General features: G+C 46.2%; 2 protein-coding genes across 14 annotated transcripts in view; one reads left to right on the plus strand and one right to left on the minus strand.

Moving 5' to 3' along the window:
- The window catches only part of PGAP2 (post-GPI attachment to proteins 2), a 41,021-nt gene extending 36,031 nt beyond the window's left edge, over positions 1–4,990 (minus strand). For 2 of the 9 annotated variants that reach the window (XM_032258914.1, XM_032258913.1), the window contains exon 1: positions 4,759–4,942. In XM_032258914.1, the coding sequence (XP_032114805.1) occupies positions 4,759–4,900 (142 nt within the window). In that variant the 5' untranslated portion in view covers positions 4,901–4,942. Of the gene's footprint in view, positions 1–3,741; positions 3,803–4,758 lie in introns of those variants that run through there. The other 7 variants (XM_032258910.1, XM_032258904.1, XR_004262913.1 and 4 more) reach the window with 6 other exon arrangements.
- A 212-nt stretch (positions 4,991–5,202) lies between these two features.
- NUP98 (nucleoporin 98 and 96 precursor) overlaps positions 5,203–17,815 on the plus strand; it is a 118,016-nt gene continuing 105,403 nt past the window's right edge. For 4 of the 5 annotated variants that reach the window (XM_032258895.1, XM_032258896.1, XM_032258899.1 and 1 more), the window contains exon 1: positions 5,203–5,367. The gene's annotated coding sequence lies outside the window, so the exon portion shown is untranslated. The remainder of the gene's footprint in view (positions 5,368–17,815) is intronic. The other variant, XM_032258898.1, reaches the window with a different exon arrangement.

The following is a 17,815-nucleotide window of genomic DNA, read 5'->3' on the forward strand; positions in this document are numbered from 1 at the left end:
TTTATTTATTTTTATTTATTTATTTTTTTTTGAGACGGAGTTTCACTCTTGTTACCCAGGCTGGAGGGCAATGGCGCGATCTCGGCTCACCGCAACCTCCGCCTCCTGGGTTCGGGCAATTCTCCTGCCTCAACCTCCTGAGTAGCTGGGATTACAGGCACGCGCCACCATGCCCAGCTAATGTTTTTGTATTTTTAGTAGAGACGGGGTTTCACCGTGTTGACCAGGATGGTCTCGATCTCTTGACCTTGTGATCCAGCCGCCTCGGCCTCCCAAAGTGCTGGGATTACAGGCTTGAGCCACCGCGCCCGGCCACATTTATTTTTTATTTTTTTAAGAGACAGGGTCTTGCTGTGTTGCCCAGGCTGGAGTGCAGTGGCTATTCACAGGCCACTAACACTAGTAGATGATCCCACTACTGATCAGCATGGGAGTTTTGACCTGCTCCGTTTCCGACCTGGGTGGGTTCACCCCTCCTTAGGCAACCTGATGGTCCCCTGCTCCTAGGAGGTCACCATACTGATGCCGAACTTAGTGCGGATACCAGATCAGCATATCGCAGTACAGCCCAGAACTCCTAGGCTCAAGCAATCCTCCCACCTCAGCCTTCCGAGTAGCTGGGACTACAGGCACACACCACCACGTCCAGCAACATTTTTATTTTTATTTATTTATTTTGAGACAGAGTCTCCCTCTGTCACCCAGGATGAGGCTGGAGTGCCGTGGCGCAGTCTCAGCTTACTGCAACCTCCGCCTCCTGGGTTCAAGTGAGTCTCCTGCCTCAGCCTCCCTAGTAGCTGGGATTACAGGCACGTGCCACTACACCTGGCTAATTTTTGTATTTTTCGTAGAGAGGGGTTTCACCATGTTGGTCAAGCTGGTCTTGAACTCCTGATCTCTGGTGATCTGCCCATCTCAGCTTCCCAAAGTGCTGGGATTACGGGGCTCAGCCACTGTACCTGGTAACCTTTTTTTTTTTTTTTTTTTTTTTGAGACAGAGTCTTGTTCTGTTGCCCAGGCTGGAGTGCAGTAGCATGATCTCGGCTTACCGCAACCTCTGCCTCCCAGGTTCAAGGGATCCTCCTGCCTCAGCCTCCCAAGTAGCTAGGACTACAGGCACCTGCCACCACACCCAGCTCATTTTTGTATGTTTAGTAGAGATGGGGTTTCACCATATTGGCCAGGCTGGCCTCAAACTCCTGACCTTGTGATCCACCTGCGACGGCCTCCCAAAGTGCTGGGATTACAGATGTAAGCCACCGTGCCTGGCCCCTGGCAACATTTTTAAATAATGCAAACAATATCATTTATTGAGGCCTTGTGTGTGCCTGGTACTATGCTAAGTGGTTTACATGTATTCTCTCATTTAATTCTCACTACAACCCTGTGAGGCAAATATGGTTGCTACCCCTATCTTATACAAAAGAAAATTGAGGTTCAGAGGGGTTAGGAAATTTGCCTTTCCTTTTTTTTTTTCTTTTTTTTTGAAACAGAATTTCACTCTTGTTGCCCAGGCTGGAGTGCAATGGTGCGATCTCAGCTCACTGCAACCTCCGTCTCAATGGTTCAAGAGATTCTCCTGCTTCAGCCTCCCAAATAGCTGGGATTACAGGCATGCGCCAACACACCGGCTAATTTTTTGTATTTTTAGTAGAGACAGCGTTTCACCACGTTGGTCAGCCTGGTTTAGAACTCCTGACTGCAGGTGAGCCAACCACCTCAATCTCCCAAAGCGCTGGGATAGGTGTGAGCCACTGCACCTGGCCAGAAATGTGCCCAAATTTCTTTCTTTTTTTTTTTTTTTTTTTTTTTTTTTTTTTTTGGGACGGAGTTTTGCTCTTGTTACCCAGGCTGGAGTGCAATGGCGCGATCTCGGCTCACCGCAACCTCCGCCTCCTGGGTTCAGGCAATTCTCCTGCCTCAACCTCCTGAGTAGCTGGGATTACAGGCACGCGCCACCATGCCCAGCTAATTTTTTGCATTTTTAGTAGAGACGGGGTTTCACCGTGCTGACCAGGATGGTCTCGATCTCTTGACCTCGTGATCCACCCGCCTCGGCCTCCCAAAGTGCTGGGATTACAGGCTTGAGCCACTGCACCCGGCCCCAAATTTCTTAATTAAATTAAATGAATACAATTGAATTAGATTAAATCTGCATCCAGATTTGAACCAGGTGGCTGATTCAAAGTCCAACACTTCTACTATTCCCCAACTGAAGAAAATAATTCACTCATTCATGCATCAAATATCTAATGTGCACCTACTGTGTACCTTGCCTTAGGGGACACCAAAATAAATCAGTCAGTAGAGGTAAGCCTTAAAAATAATTGGGTTTGAAGATTAAAGGGCAAGAAATCAAAGGTTCTGGAGGGCAGTGATGAAGCTACTGTAACTATCCAGGGTGAGTTAATGATTTTCTAAAGTCCAGCAAAGGCAAGGGAGAGTGGTTGTAAAGAAGGGGTATTTTGAATGGAGGAGTTGGGGGAAGGTGGCTGCAGTCAGATGTTCAAAGTAACTTTTCTATTTGGCCGACCATATATTGATTTTTTTCTTCCTTCAAGTATCTACTGAGCACCTACAATGTCCCATGTTTCTTACACCCACTATCTTATTCCATCTTTACAACGCCCCCACTTTTTTCCCCCAGACTGGGTCTCCCTCTATTGCCCAAGGGGGAGTGGAATGGCTATAGTCACAGCTCACTGCAGGTTTAACCTCTTGGGCTCAAACGATCCTCCTACCTCAGACTCTCAAGTAGCTGGGACTACACGTGCGTGCCACTGCATCTGGCCTTAGCTAATTTTTTGTATAGGTGGGGACTCACTATGTTGCCCAAGCTGGTCTCAAACTCCTGGGTTCATGCGATCCTCCTACCTTGGACTCCCAAGTGCTGGGATTACAGGCATGAGCCATCACTCCCAAACTCCCATTTTTTAAACAAACAAATCAGTTATCTTGAATCTCTTGCCATCACCTTAAACCCAGAGGGATTTAAACTCATTTGCATGTTGGATAAAGCCTATTTCAATTTTGCATTGACGTTCCACAAAGAGATGGTGATGGAGGTTGTTGTTGTTTGAGATTGCTCTGGAGTCCAGTGGCAGGATCTCTGCTCACTGCAATCTCCACTTCCTGGGTTCAAGCGATTCTTGTGCCTCAGTACCCGAGTAGCTGGGATTATAGGTGCCCACCATCATGCCTGGCTAATTTTTTATTTTTAGTAGAGATGACATTTCAGGCCGGGCGCGGTGGCTCAAGCCTGTAATCCCAGCACTTTGGGAGGCCGAGGCGGGTGGATCACGAGGTCAAGAGATCGAGACCATCCTGGTCAACATGGTGAAACCCCGTCTCTACTAAAAAAAATACAAAAAATTAGCTGGGCATGGTGGCGCGTGCCTGTAATCCCAGCTACTAAGGAGGCTGAGGCAGGAGAATTGCCTGAACCCGGGAGGCGGAGGTTGCGGTGAGCCGAGATCGCGCCATTGCACTCCAGCCTGGGTAACAAAAGTGAAAACTCCGTCTCAAAAAAAAAAAAAAAAAAGAGATGACATTTCATCCTGTTGGCCGGGATGGTCTCGAACTCCTGGCCTCAAGTGATTTGCCCTCCTCGGCCTCTCAAAGTGCTGGGATTACAGGTGTGAGCCGCCAGCCCAGCCAGTATATACTTTGTTTTCTGAGCACAGCTCCTGCTATGAGGCTCTGTCACTAAAGAGGTCTAGTTTCTAGGAAATGCCCACCTACCTTTCACTCTTGTAATATTAGGCTTCTGCTCTGGGCTAGGGCCCAGGAAGACTCCAAGAACCCAAGGCACAGAAAACCGGAGGGTAAATAACAGGATACAACGTGACAAGGCTGTTAACAGAGGCCTGCACAAGCATTAGTTCAAGTCGCTGGGAAAGCTCGGCAGATGTACCGAGAAGACCCATTCTTTAGGAATACGTAAGAGTTCGGCTGGGTGCGGTAGCTCATGCCTGAAATCCCAGCACTGTGGGACGCCGAGGCGGGGGAGTGGGAGGAGGATGACCTGAAATCAGGAGTTTGAGACCAGCCTGACCAATATGGTGAAGCCCCGTATCTACTAAAAATACAAAAATTAGCTAGGTCCCACCACAAAAAAAATAATAGTTCACGGGGCAAGGTGGCTCACGCCTATAATCCCAGCACTTTGGGAGACCAAGGCGGGTGGATCACTTGAGGTCAGGACTTCGAGACCAGCCTGACCAACATGGTGAAATCCAGTCTCTACTTAAAATACAAAAATTAACTGGGCCTGGCGGGTGCCTGTAATCCCAACTATTCGTGAGGCTGAGGCTGGAGAATTGCTGGAACCCGGGAGGCACAGGTTGCAGTAAGCCGAAATGGCACCACTACACTCCAGCCTGGGCGACAAAGCGAGACTTCATCTCAAAATGAAAAAAAAAAAGAAGTAGGAGGCTCTCCCGTGCGCTGGGAAAGACGTTCCAACAATCCTCATTTATACTAGGCCCTTTGGTGGGCCATTCCCTTAGGGCATCTCTAATGCTCCTAATGTCTGTCCTAGAAATTCGGAGAGGGAAAGAATGTGCTGGGGCAAGCATGGGTCAGGAAAGAATAGGGTCAGGATCTAGGCCCCTGAAGCAGCCTCAGGCAAACTCTTTGGACGGACAGACCTCCCGGAGGGTCCTCAAACTCCGCACGTGGTCTGGCCTGGCGGGCAGAGAGACGAGAAAGCCTTCCCAGCAGCGCCCGCGGACCGGGGCAAGGAAAGGGTCGAATAGTTACCATGCCATTCTGGGGCCGTCCCTCTCATTGGCCCGCGCTCCCGGAGCCCGAGTCTCAGCGCTCCAACGCAGGAGGCGGAGTCTCTATGTTGCGTCACCAGTCTTCCCCACACCCCGCCGGTGCTTCCCAATCTAGCCATTCACAAGCCCACTTAGAGAGGCCTTGTGTGACGTCACGACTCACTGCCATCAACCGCGGCGGCGAGGGGGCGGGACCCCACGGCCCTCTTACCGCTCCTCCCCGTACCTCCCCTAACTCCTTGTGCCCCTCCCCTTCCCTCTCGCCCCTTCCGCCCCGAAGACCGCCCTCACGTTCGGTTTCAAAAGACCCGTTGCCCAATGAATAACAGGGCCGACCTAGAGTGGCGGCCACATCCACCAATGCGCGGACGGCGAGGGAGGAGCGCCTGCAGCGAGCCTCTGACGCCGGGAGGCGTGTGACGCAGTCGGGCCCTCTGCGCGCTGCGCCCGAAGTGCTGGTCGGTAGCGGTAGTGGTAGCGGCGGCGGCGACGGTTTCGTGGGGGCCGCGCGCTGCTCCGTGAGCGGCGGGTGGCGGACGGGCCCAGGCCCGAATTCCTGACGTTTCCCCTCCCCCACAGAACCGCGGTAAGTCGGGAGCCCGAGATGCCGAGGCCGAGACCGGCAGGCTCCTCCTCCCTTCCGGGCGGGCGGACGCGCAGGGCGTCCCAGGGCCTCTCCGCGCCGAAGTCTCGCGCCGCGGCGCACTCCTTCGGGCCTGAGAGAGGGGCGGGGCCCAGGACCCTGCGTCTCGGGGGCCCGGCTCTGGAGGCCCTGGGAGGGAATGGACATCGGTGGGATCTAGCTAGGCCTGGGGGGTCTCCAGTTGCAGCCCACGCGAGTGGGCGTCTGTCTGGTTGTACTCATTCATTCGTTCGGCGGTGTTAGGACCACACGGTGGACTGGGCTTTACGGAGTCGGCGCCTTGAGACTCTGAATATGGGCTGCCCCGCACTTCCTTGACCGTCATGTGGGGCTGAGCTTTATTTGCTTTGGCTTCTCCTTAAGGGAAATGGGTACCTCGAGGATTAGGGTGAATCTGAAGTTTGTTAGATTTTTAAGCTAATATCTGACAATAGGAGTCGGTTTGGTGGAGCAAAAGGTTCTTTACTGTTTTTCACGTGTTCCGTGTAAAGCCAGATGAGGGGAAAAATGGAGTTTCTGGATTACTATAGCCATAAAGAACTTAGAAATTGTCAATCCTCCTACCTTACATCGCAGTTCTGTCGATGGGGAAACCGAGGTCCGGAGTAACAGGCAGGATTAGCCAATGCCAGATCTCTGACAGTCTAAAAATTTTTCTACTTGGATATTTCAGTCTCCCATTATTAAGAATTACCTTTAGGAAGTCGGTGCGGATGGATGTTAGGTAGCTGGACGTAGATGGAATCTTCATAGCATTTTCCATTTAGTTGCTACCAGCTCTGTTTACGGAAGGTGGAAGCTTCGTTAGTAGAATCCTAACCTAGACCTCGACAACTAAACTTAGAAAGTGGTTAAAGAATGTCAGTGATGTTATGTATTGGAAACAAATCGATAAAACTACAAGCCATTGTTGGCCTTTCTAAATCTGAATTTTTTGACTTGTGTCAGCTGCTGAGGACTCGCAGTGATTTATAACAGTACTGGAATAGAAAGCAGAAAATATTGACAGGACTTAAAAGCTAAGCAGGAGTCCGTTTGCAGTAGTTGTATCTTGGAACTCATGGCTCTGTTCAGGTACAGAATGCATAGTGAAGTATTGTAGTAGAATAAGGTGAGGAAACAAAACTCCATTTTGGAGGAAGAAACTATCAGAAAGAAACAGAGAGGGAGGGAGGGAGAAAGGAAGGGCGGAAAGGAAAAGAGAAGTGATCATTCTCTGTGACAGTCTTATAAATTCAGGAAGAAGCTCTAGTTAGTTAACTGGGTTACAGAATGTTTACCTGGTGGAGGAAGTTAGGGTATTTAAAAACCAAAACTAGAGATTGGACAGGATAAAGGTACTGGGAAGACTCCCAGCATGTTGGGAGGCCAAGGTGGTCGAATCATGAGGTCAGGAGTTCCAGACCAGCCTGACCAACATGGTGAAACCTTGTCTCTACAAAAAATACACAAATTAGCCCAGCGTGGTGGTGCATGCCTGTAATCCTAGCTACTCGGGAGGCTGAGGCAGGAGAATCGCTTGAACCTAGGAGGCAGAGGTTGCAGGGACTCAAGATCGCGCCACTGCACTCCAGCCTGGGCGACAGACCAAGACTCTGTCTCAAAAAAAAAAGAAAAAAGGTACTGGGAAATACTTGGGTAAAATTATGTTTTTGACTTCTCAGATTTGATGAAATTGAATTAGTTGACACTTTGGTCTGTTCACATCAGTAAGGTTCTCACTTTGCTCTTGTTTAGATGACAAAGCATAAACTCAAAACGAGTAGCGCAGGGGAGAACCGTAGTCTAAACAGTAAGAGCGTGAACAGGGTATGTTTTCTGTGACATTTTCTCAGTTCAAGCATCTTCCTCTGGGAAGCTTTTCTTGGCATTCTCTCCCCTGCAAGCTTCCATAACACCTATTTGATACTTCTATTTATAGTACCTATCATTTCTATTTTAGCTGTTTTTTTATTAGTCTGGTAAAATATTTTTGTCTTTGTAGACCAATTACCTGCCACATAGTAGGCCCTCAATAAGTGTGTTTATTTGAGTGAATAGACAAATATGGAGGAGTTATATCTAACAGTGGTCAATAGAGATATCTGTTTATATGTTATGTGATAGTCTGCTGTTTATATGTTATGTGATACTTTGGTACCTGACTTTATTTAATGAGACAGGGTCTCACTCTATCACCCAGGCTGGAGTGCAGTGGTACGGTCTTTTAGTTCACAGCAGCCTTGACCTGCTGGGCTCAAGCAGTCCTCCCACCTCAGCCTCCAAAGTAGCTAGGACCACAGGTGTGCACCGCCATACACAGCTAATTTTTTATTTTTGGGGGCGGGATAGAGACGGGATTTTGCTGTGTTGCCCAGGCTAGTCTTGAACTCCTGGGCTCAAGTCATCCACCCACCTCATCCTCCCAAAGTGTTGGGATTACAAGCATGAGCCACTGCGACCAGCCGGTACCTGACTTTATGTATACTACGTTTTAGATAAATAAGAGCAAGTAGAAGTTTTAGGGAACCAAATTTACAGCTTTAAAAAAATTAGCCGGTTTTTTTTGTAATATGATTTATGTGGTAGTTAACCTAGAGTAAAGGATGATCGTCCTAATGTTTAATTTCCATTAAAGAGACTATATGTAGTTGTGCAATTTGCTGAACGGTTAGGGGACTGAGAAATTCAGATTTAATGATAAGTACTGGCCGAGCATGGTGACTCACTCCTGTAATCCCAGCACTTGGAAGGCTGAGGCACGTGAATTGCTTGACCCCAGAAATTCAAGACTAGCCTGGGCAGCAAAGGGAAACCCTGTCTCTACAAAAAATACAAACATTAGCCAGGCATGGTGGTGTGCACCCGTACTCCCATCTACTCGGGAGGCTGAGATCAGAGAATCACCAGAGCCTGGGAAATTGAGGCTGCAGTGCCATGATTGCACCACTGCATTCCAGCCTGGGCAACCGAGTGAGACCCTGTCTCAAAGAAAAAATGAAACAATAAGTTTTAAAGGCAAGGTCGGTAAAACATTTCCTGAGAACTTGGTGCATTCTTTGTGTTTGAAATTGACCCTAAGTATTTGGCACAGTGTGGCTCTAGAGAAAGCTTTCTCGGCTTTGGTGCTTTTGACACTTCGGGCCAGATAATTATTGTGGTGGCTCTGTTGTATATTGTAGGATGTTTAGCAACATCCCCAGCCTCTATCCATTAGATACCCATAACACTTCCTCTGCAGGTTGTAACAATCAGAAATGTCTCAAGAAATTGTCATTATTGCCCTTGATTTAGACTACTACTCTAGTGAAAACATTTCAAATATATTATTAAAATCATACATTGGCTTCATGTTTGCTTGCATTGCATTTTTTTTTTTTTTTTTTTTTTTTTGACGAAGTAGCGCTCTGTCGACAGGCGCCAGGCTGGAGTGCAGTGGTGCAATCTTGGCTCACTGCAATCTCCACCTCCTGGGTTCAAGCAGGTCTCCTGTCTCAGCTTCCTAAGTAGCTGGGACTACAGGCGCGCGCTACCTTGCCCAGCTAATTTTTGTATTTTTTAGTAGAGACAGGGTTTCACCATGTTGGCCAGGCTGTTCTCGAACTCCTGACCTCGTGATCCACCCGCTACGGCCTCCCAAAGTGCTGGGATTACAGGTGTGAGCCACCGTGCCGGCCGCATTTTTTTTATTGAGACAGAATCTTGTTACCCAGGATGGAGTGCAGTTTCTTGATCTTGGCTTATTGCAACCTCTGCCTCCTGGGCTCAAGCAATTCTCCTGCCTCAGCCTCCCAAGTAGCTAAAGCTACAGACTCACGCCACCATACCTGGCTAATTTTTTTTTTGTATTTTTAGTGGAGATGGGGTTTCACCATATTGGTCAGGCTGGCCATGAACTCCTTACCTTGTGAGCCACTGTGCCTGGCCTGCATTTTGTGAAAATAAATAATTGGTGAAAAACCTTTAAATTTTTTTGGCGGTGGTAGGGAATGGAGTTTCACTCTTGTTGCCCGTGCTGGAGTGCAGTGACGTGATCTCGGCTCACTGCAACCTCCGCCTCCTGGGTTCAAGCAGTTCTCCTGCCTCAGCCTCCCAAGTTGATGGGATTACAGGCGCGTGCCACCACACCCAACTAATTTTGTTTTTTTTAGTAGAGACAGGGTTTCACCATATTGGCCAGGCTGCTCTCGAACTCCTAACCTCAAATAATCCACCTGCTTTGGCCTCTCAAAGTGCTGGGATTACAGGCATGAGCCACCATGCCCAGCCATAGTTGCCATATTGAAGAGTTTGTATTTAATTCAGTGTAACAGGAAACACTTGCATTTTTTATTTAGTAAGGAAAGAAAAAAAAATTTTTTTGAGATGGAGTGTCACTCTGTTGCCACACTGGAGTGCAGTGGCACAGTCTGACTGCAACCCCTGCCTCTCAGCTTCAAGTGATTCCCCTGCCTCAGCCTCCTGAGTAGCTGGGACTACGAAAAATTATTAATATAGAGGTAGCTCAGCCCGGCTGAGTGACGGAGCGTTTTAAAAACAGATGTCTCACACCAAAGCTAATACATTCTTTTCACTCTAAAGTGATTAGGGTGTCTGGACACGGTGGCTCATGTCTGTAATTCCAGCACTTTCGGAGGCCAAGGTGGACAGATCACGAGGTCGGGAGTTTGAAACTAGTCTGACCAACATGGTGAAACCCTGTCTCTACTCAAAATACAAAAATTAGCCGGGTGTGGTGGCAGGCACCTGTAATCCCAGCTACATGGGAAGCTGAGGCAGGAGAATTGCTTGAACCCTGGAGGCAGAGGTTGCAGTGAGCCCAGATTGCACCACTGCACTCCAGCTTGGGCAACAGGCACAAAACTCCGTCACAAAAAAATTAGTAAAATGATTGGGGTTATGTTAAGGCGATGAAAAAATGCTGCTCAGTGCTGTTGGAAAAAGCTATATAAGATACTATGGACTGTTTAAAATTAATTTACACCCAGTGAGCAATGTCAAGACATTTTTACCCACAGCAGCAAACAGCTCAGGTGGCAGGTATAACAACAAATATATAACTAAAAGCAGCTGGGAAATATTAGTTTACGTAATCAGGGTTGGAAAGAAGGAAGGGAAATAAAGTGTTTTGTTTTTGTTTTTTTGAGATGGAGTCTCACTCTGTTGCCCAGGCGAGACCTCTGCCTCCTGGGTTCAAGTGATTCTCCTGCCTCACCCTCCCTTGTAGCTGGGATTACAGGCGCCCGCCACCATGCCCAGCTAATTTTTGTATTTTTAGTAGAGGTGGGGCTTCACCATGCTGGCCAGGCTGGTCTGGAGCTCCCAACCTCAGGTGATCCACCCACGTTGGCCTCCCAAAGTGCTGGGATTACAGGCGTGAGCCGTGCCCTGCCAGTAAAGTGTTTTTATATTGATAAGACTCTAAGGGTCTGTGGCAGTCTTCTGAAGCAGATTAGGCTTGAGCAGCAATTTTTAGAAAGAAAAGGAGATACAATTTTTAAAGAGGATATGATGCTCTAACCAAGGGAATGGTTTGATCTGAGATCTTTCCTAGGGCGGATACTGTAAAACAGAAGGTTGCAGATAGTTTTGTTGGGATGTGTTATTAGGGAACACTGGGCTGATTAATCTTTTCTTCCTGGAATTCCACCCAGCCTCCTTTCCCAGCTCTCTTTTCTCATTTAGGGCAAAAATTTTCGTTCAGTAACTGTGGGTGATAATCCCTGCCTTACCTAGTATTTTTGTAATGATTAGATGAGAGAATGTATTTGAAAAAATGCCTTGTAAAGTGGGAAGTACTATACTAGTCCATTCATCTAACAAATATTTATTGGTTTTGCTCTTTGCTGACTTTGATACAAAGAAGCTTAATGAAGTGGAAAGGAAAAACTACCAGTTGTGTAACTTTTTGGAGTTAGCAGAAAATTGGAAATGTCTTGGGAAGCTTGCATAGTCTTTCAGATAGTCTTTTTTTTCTTTCTTTCTTTCTTTCTTTCTTTCTTTCTTTCTTTCTTTCTTTCTTAATTCTATAAATTTGTTCTACCCAATCAGATAGTCTTAAAGTTGACAGTTGCTTGGGGTTGTTTTCTTTTGACAACCCCAAGGATGTCCACCACTTTTCTGAGTAGAAGACTAAATTTTGTCATTATACCTAGAGTTTACAAAGATTACAAAAAGTTAGATATCTAAAACAGGACATCAGTTTATAGAGCTTCAGTTTGGACAGTGTGGGAATATATGTTTGTCCATTGATTATGGTGTATATTGTAGGCTACTTCCTGTATCTGAGAATCTGAATTATTAGGAGATTTTTGAGCATAAGAGTACAGAGTAAAATTAAGGGTAAAATTAAAGGCCTGTTTTTATAGAACATTATTTCATTTTTATTTTTGCTTTTTAAATATACCAAAAAAACCCCAGCAATGGGTATAAGTAAGTCCATTCATAAAAAAGGGGGAAAGTTTAATCTTTGTTGTAAATGTCATCTTTGCCATGGGTATGCCTTACAAATTATCCTTACTTCATAAAAGAGATTATTTCTGGTGACTAGAACTCCCATATTTGCCAGAGAAATGTCTTTCCCTGATAGTGCTGGATTACTAGTGCCAAATACTGGTTTTGTAGGTTCTCCATGTGTAGTGAATGCAAGGCCATTTCCCTTTATTGGTGGTGGTCTTTCTCTAGGAGCTCTACGCTCTAGACTCCAGAAGCATTGGCTGCTGGAGTCAACAACAGCTTTATCTTGGACAAATTGATTCTTGTGCCTCAATTTCACCCCTTGTAACATAGAGATAAAAATACCTACCTCATTGGATTCTTGGGAGGTTTTCGTGCGATAAGTCATGAACAGCATTTAGAACAGTGTGTGGGACATAGTAAGAACTCAAATGTTATCTTATATTTCTTGGAGTTGGGGGGGGGTTGGTTGCAGCTTGGACCGGTTTAACATATTTGAAAGGATAAAGGCTTAAATGTATGATACGCCTTTAAACTTGAATGGGTTTATTTCTGTCTCTTGGAATCCTTTTTTTTAAAATGGATTTTACTACATTTTTGGAGTAAAATCCAAATGGATTGGAAAATACAGTTAATGCAAATAATCTGTATTATCTAGATCTTTTGTTATTGTTTATTGAGACAGAGTCTCATTCTGTTGCCCAGACTGGAGTGCAGTCGCATGATCTCGGCTAACTGAAACCTCCACCTCCTGAGTTCAAGCGATTCTCATGCCTCAGACACTGAGTAGCTGGGATCACAGGTGCAGATCACTTGAGGCCAGGAGTTTGAGCCCAGCCTGGCCAACATGGCAAAATCCCATCTCTACCAAAAATACAAAAATCAGCTGATAGTGGTGGTGCACACCTGTGATCCCAGCTACTCAGTGTTACAGGCATGAGCCCCCGAATCCAGCCTTGTTATTGTTAATAGAGGAAGTAAAATGTTACATGTTCTTTCTCTGATTATGTCAGTAGTCACAAAGTGAAAACCTACAGAGACCAGGCAGTTGATATAAATGAATAATATTGGGTGGGTATTCTCACACTTTGGAGAGGGCATGTTCTCACAGAAGAGAGGTAGAGAGAGGGCATTGCCACTGAACTCTAGCCTGTTACTGCCACGAAGTAATTACAGTCATAGTTTGCTTAATTATCAGGTTTTTCATGAGAAGCCAAAAATCTTCCCCCCGCCCCCATAACCCTGTTTTAAATGTTACTAACTAGGCCAAGGGTAACCTGTAATCCCAGCACTTTGGGAGGCTGAGGCGGGCAGGTAACTTGAGGTCAGGAGTTTGAGATCTGCCCTCATGGTGAAACCGTTTCTCCACTGAAAATACAAAAATTAGCCAGGTATGGTCGTGCGTGCCCATAATCCCAGCTACTGAGGAGGCCCAGGCAGGAGAATCACTTGAACTCGGGGGCAGAGGTTGCAGTGAGCCAAGATTGCACTACTGCGCTCCAGCCTGGGAGACAGAACGAGACTCCATCTAGAGAAAATAAATGTTGTCAAGTAGTTTAAATGCATATGTGTGTATGTGTACAATATACCATTTAGTGGACCAAACAAGAAAGTGCCTGCTGGTTGCATCCAGCCATTCTGTGATCTCTTCCTTTTTGCAGTCTCTGAATTAGATGATAAATTCCATCAGGAATCTTCCTTTTCATGGCTTCCTTTTGTTGTGAAAATTAATCTAGCATAATTTAGAATTTAACTTGTAAAGCAATTTGAGTACTCTGTATAGGAAATCCATGAGCCCCACACATTGGTGTGCCAGAATGTAGGAATCCATGAGCCCTACATTAGGTACCAGAATGTAGGGAGCCAGCCCTACATCACCTGTGGGTACCCCAAGTTCGGTGACTATGGCTACAAAGGAATGAGGAAAAGACAGATTAAGAGAAAAAGTTAGTTCCTGTCATGGAACTAAGGGGCTATCACTTTATTACTCTGGAGGCGACAGTGAAGGCCCCAAGCTCATCCACACTGTTTATTGATTACAATTACTTTGATCTGCAGGATAGGGGTGGAGTAATGGTGGGGAGAGGGTGATGGTGGAGTGAATCAGTGAGCCGGAAGTGAATTGGTGAACCGGAACTGGTGTGTCATCCTAAGGATTGATAACCGTGGTGGTTTGGGAATTTCACAAAACAAGAACATGTGGTTATCTTTAGCTTGTTATCTATGTATAGCTGATGGACCCAGGGCCTTACAAGGAGCCTACAAGTCTGACTACATAGTGCTATCAAGGGGTTTTATGTACTTGAGCACAATGTTTATGGTAACAGAGCCAAGGTCACCCTGCACCAGAACATGAGGCATGAAGAGGCCTTCCTCCTCAGAGGCTTCCTGCGGCCTTCCGCAATTTGTTGTTCCTTGTTTATATGTAACTTATAACCAATTTAGGCACTCTATAAGTCCTTTCTCCTTTGCTGTTTTCTCCAACAATTCTGTGTTTTAAAAACACATTCATGGTGATTGTCATTAATTTAGAAAATGAATACATCCATGTTTCAGACCCTGTGATAGGTCCTGGGATGGTAAACAAATAATATTGCCCCTGTCATGGTGAAGTTCATTGTGAATTGAGTCAGGGAGAGTGTTGGAGTTCAGAGGTTGAGCTCCTTGGGACTGAGTCTGAATTGGAGATCATCTTGCACAACTTTTTATTTTTTTTTATTTTATTTTATTTATTTATTTATTTATTTTGAGACAGAGTTTTGCTCTTGTTACCCAGGCTGGAGTGCAATGGCGTGATCTCGGCTCACCGCCACCTCCGCCTCCTGGGTTCAGGCAATTCTCTTGCCTCAGCCTCCTGAGTAGCTGGGATTACAGGCACGCGCCACCATGCCCAGCTAATTTTTTGTATTTTTAGTAGAGACGGGGTTTCACCATGTTGACCAGGATGGTCTCGATCTCTTGACCTCGTGATCCACCGCGCCCGGCCCACAATTTTTTATTTTTATCTTTTTGTAGAGATGGGGTCTTGCTATGTTGCCCAGCCCAGTCTCAAATTCCTGGGCTCAAATGATCCTCCTGCCTTGGCCTCCTGAAGTGCTGGAAGCACACATGTGCTTGAGCCACTGTGCCTGGCCCTGTGTAAGTTTTACTAGGAAATGTTCTTGGGTTCACCACTTGTAGGAGAGAAGGGAAGGAGGAGGACAGGGCTGAGTTGTGATGTTGCCTTGAAGGTGTAGGCCAGTCCTATGGAGAGTATGAAGCTAGGGTCATCTTTTAGACTTACCCTGTATTGGAGCAAAGGGACCTGGCCTTTGGCCATGGATATGGGCTGTCCTAGAAAGGGAGTATGACCTTGGGTGAGGCTACCCTCTTAAATGGAGGGAGTTTTGAAGAGAACTGACAGCTGACGGCTGTCTTCTGCAAACACTTTTCAGCAGCTGGTACAACAAATCCTTCAGTCCTAAAGGAATGTCTGTGTACTGCTTGTAGGTGTTTCACAGTGCTGACTATGGGGACTCAGGGTCAACATAGATATCTGCAAAGAAAGCATAATGTGCAGTACAAACCCAGAGGAATAACTAATTACTTGAGAGAATTAGAGAAGGTTTATAGAAAAGATGGCATTTGAACTGGGTTATGAAGAATGAATTAGGAGGTTGTTTGGCTAGAGCAAGAGTAGAGAGGGGGTCATTTTTCATGGAGTCAATGACAGCTACAGAGCAGAGTAAGGAATGTGAATGGTTAATATTTGAAGAGCAAAGGGTTAAATGTGTGAGGTATTTTAATTTTTTTTTTTTTTTTTTTTTTTTTGAAAACGGGTTTTCTATTGTTGCCTAGTCTGGAGTGCAATGGTGTGATCTCGGCTCACCTGAACCTCCATCTCCTGGGTTCAAGCAATTCTCCTGCCTCAGCCTCCTGAGTAGCTGGGATTACAGGCATGTGCCACCATGCCCAGCTAATTTTGTGTATTTAGTAGCAATGGGGTTTCTCCATGTTGACCAGGCTGTTCTCGAACTCCCAACCTCAGGTGATATGCCCATCTCAGCCTCCCAAAGTGCTGGGATTACAATATTCGTTAGCCACTGTGCCTGGTGAGCTATTTTAATTTCTAGGAACTGTGGTAAAAATCATGAGGCTGCTTCTATAATCTTGATTTGATTCATGGTGATAATTTTTGAGAAAACATCCCATTGTGATATGGCTTAGAGACTAAGCTGAACACTTCTTGCCAAAACTAAAAAGACAGGCTGAGTTTTAGTGAGAAGCTTTCTTCCATAAGTCTAAATTTGATTTGCTTCCTGCATTGCCCCTTGTTCTGAGGCCTGGAACAGATGAATTTCCTTGATACTTGAAATACACATTCTTGCTTGTTGCTTACTATAGTCCTAGGATTGAAGGGGTCCATGGGAAGTTACAAGACAGGTTAAACTAGGACTCCACCACTTATCACTTCTTTGACCTTGGGGATACTTGCCAAATATCTGATCCATTTTCTCATCTGTTAAATACAGATGTCTTCCAGGATATTGATTACTACCTAAAAAATCCCTTTGTGAAATATGTGTGTGATGCTAGGTTACTGTGTTAGGATAAGATTATTAAAAGTTAAAATTTGGGTACAGTGGCTTATGCCTGTAATCCCAGCACTTCGGGAGGCCAAGGTGGGCGGATCACCAGATCAGGAGATGGAGACCTTCCTGGCCAACATGGTGAAACCCCATCTCTACTAAAAATAAAAAATTAGCTGGGCATGGTGGCATTCACCTGTAGTCCCAGCTACTCGGGAGGCTGAGGCAGGAGAATCACTTGAATGTGGGAGGTGAAGGCTACAGTGAGCTGAGATTATGCCACTGTACCCCAGCCTGGTGACGGAGTGAGTCTCCCATCTCAAAAAAAAAAAAAAAAGAAAAGAAAAATCAAAATTTGGCTGTGTGCGGTGGCTCGTGCCTATAATCCCAGCACTTTGGGAGGCCAAGGTGGGTGGATCACGAGGTCAAGAGATCGAGACCATCCTGGCCAACGTGGTGAAACTCCGTCTCTACTAAAAATACAAAAATTAGCCTGGTGTTTGGCACGCACCTGTAGTCCCACCTACTCGGGAGACTGAAGGGAAAGAATCGCTTGAACCCGGGAGGTGGAGGTTGCAGTGAGCCGAGACTGTGCCACTGCGTTCCAACCTGGCAACAGAGCAAGACTCCGTATCAAAAAAAAAAAAAAAAAAATTAGCTGGGCGTGGTGGTGCACACGCATAAACCCAGCTGATACTCAGGAGGCTGAGGCAAGAGATTTTTTTTTTTTCTTTTTTTTGAAGTGGAGTTTCGCTCCTTACCCAGGCTGGAGTGCAATGGCGTGATCTCAGCTCACCGTGATCTCCCGCTTCCTGGGTTCAAGCAATTCTCCTGCCTCAGTCTCCTAAGTGGCTGGGATTGCATGCATGCACCACCATGCCTGGCTAGTTTTTATATTCTTGATAGAGAACGGGTTTCACCATGTTGGCCAGACTGATCTCAAACTCCTGAGCTCAGGTGATCCACCTGCCTCGGCATCCCAAATTGCTGGGATTACAGGCATCAGCCACTGTGCCTGGCCAAGGTGAGGTTTTTTTGTTTGTTTTTGAGACAGGGTCTCAAAAGGAAAGGATGGGCGAGGTGGCTCATCCCTGTAATCCCAGCACTTTGGGAGGCTGAGGCAGAAGTATCACAAGGTCAAGAGAGGCCAAGATATCGAGACCAGCTGGGCCAACATGGTGAGACCCTGTCTCTACTAAAAATACAAAAATGAGCTGGGCGTGGTGGTGCCCGCCTGTAGTTCCTACTACTTAGGAGGCTGAGGCAGGAAAATTGCTTGAATCAGGGAGGCGGAGGTTGCAGTGAGCCAGGATCTCGCCACTGCACTCCAGCCTTGTAACAGAGCAAGACTCTGTCTCAAAAAAAAAAAAAAAAAAAAAAAAAAAAAA

Source organism: Sapajus apella, unplaced genomic scaffold (assembly GCF_009761245.1).
Source record: "Sapajus apella isolate SASKATOON/1434 unplaced genomic scaffold, GSC_monkey_1.0 scaffold106, whole genome shotgun sequence".
Taxonomy (NCBI): domain Eukaryota; kingdom Metazoa; phylum Chordata; class Mammalia; order Primates; family Cebidae; genus Sapajus; species Sapajus apella.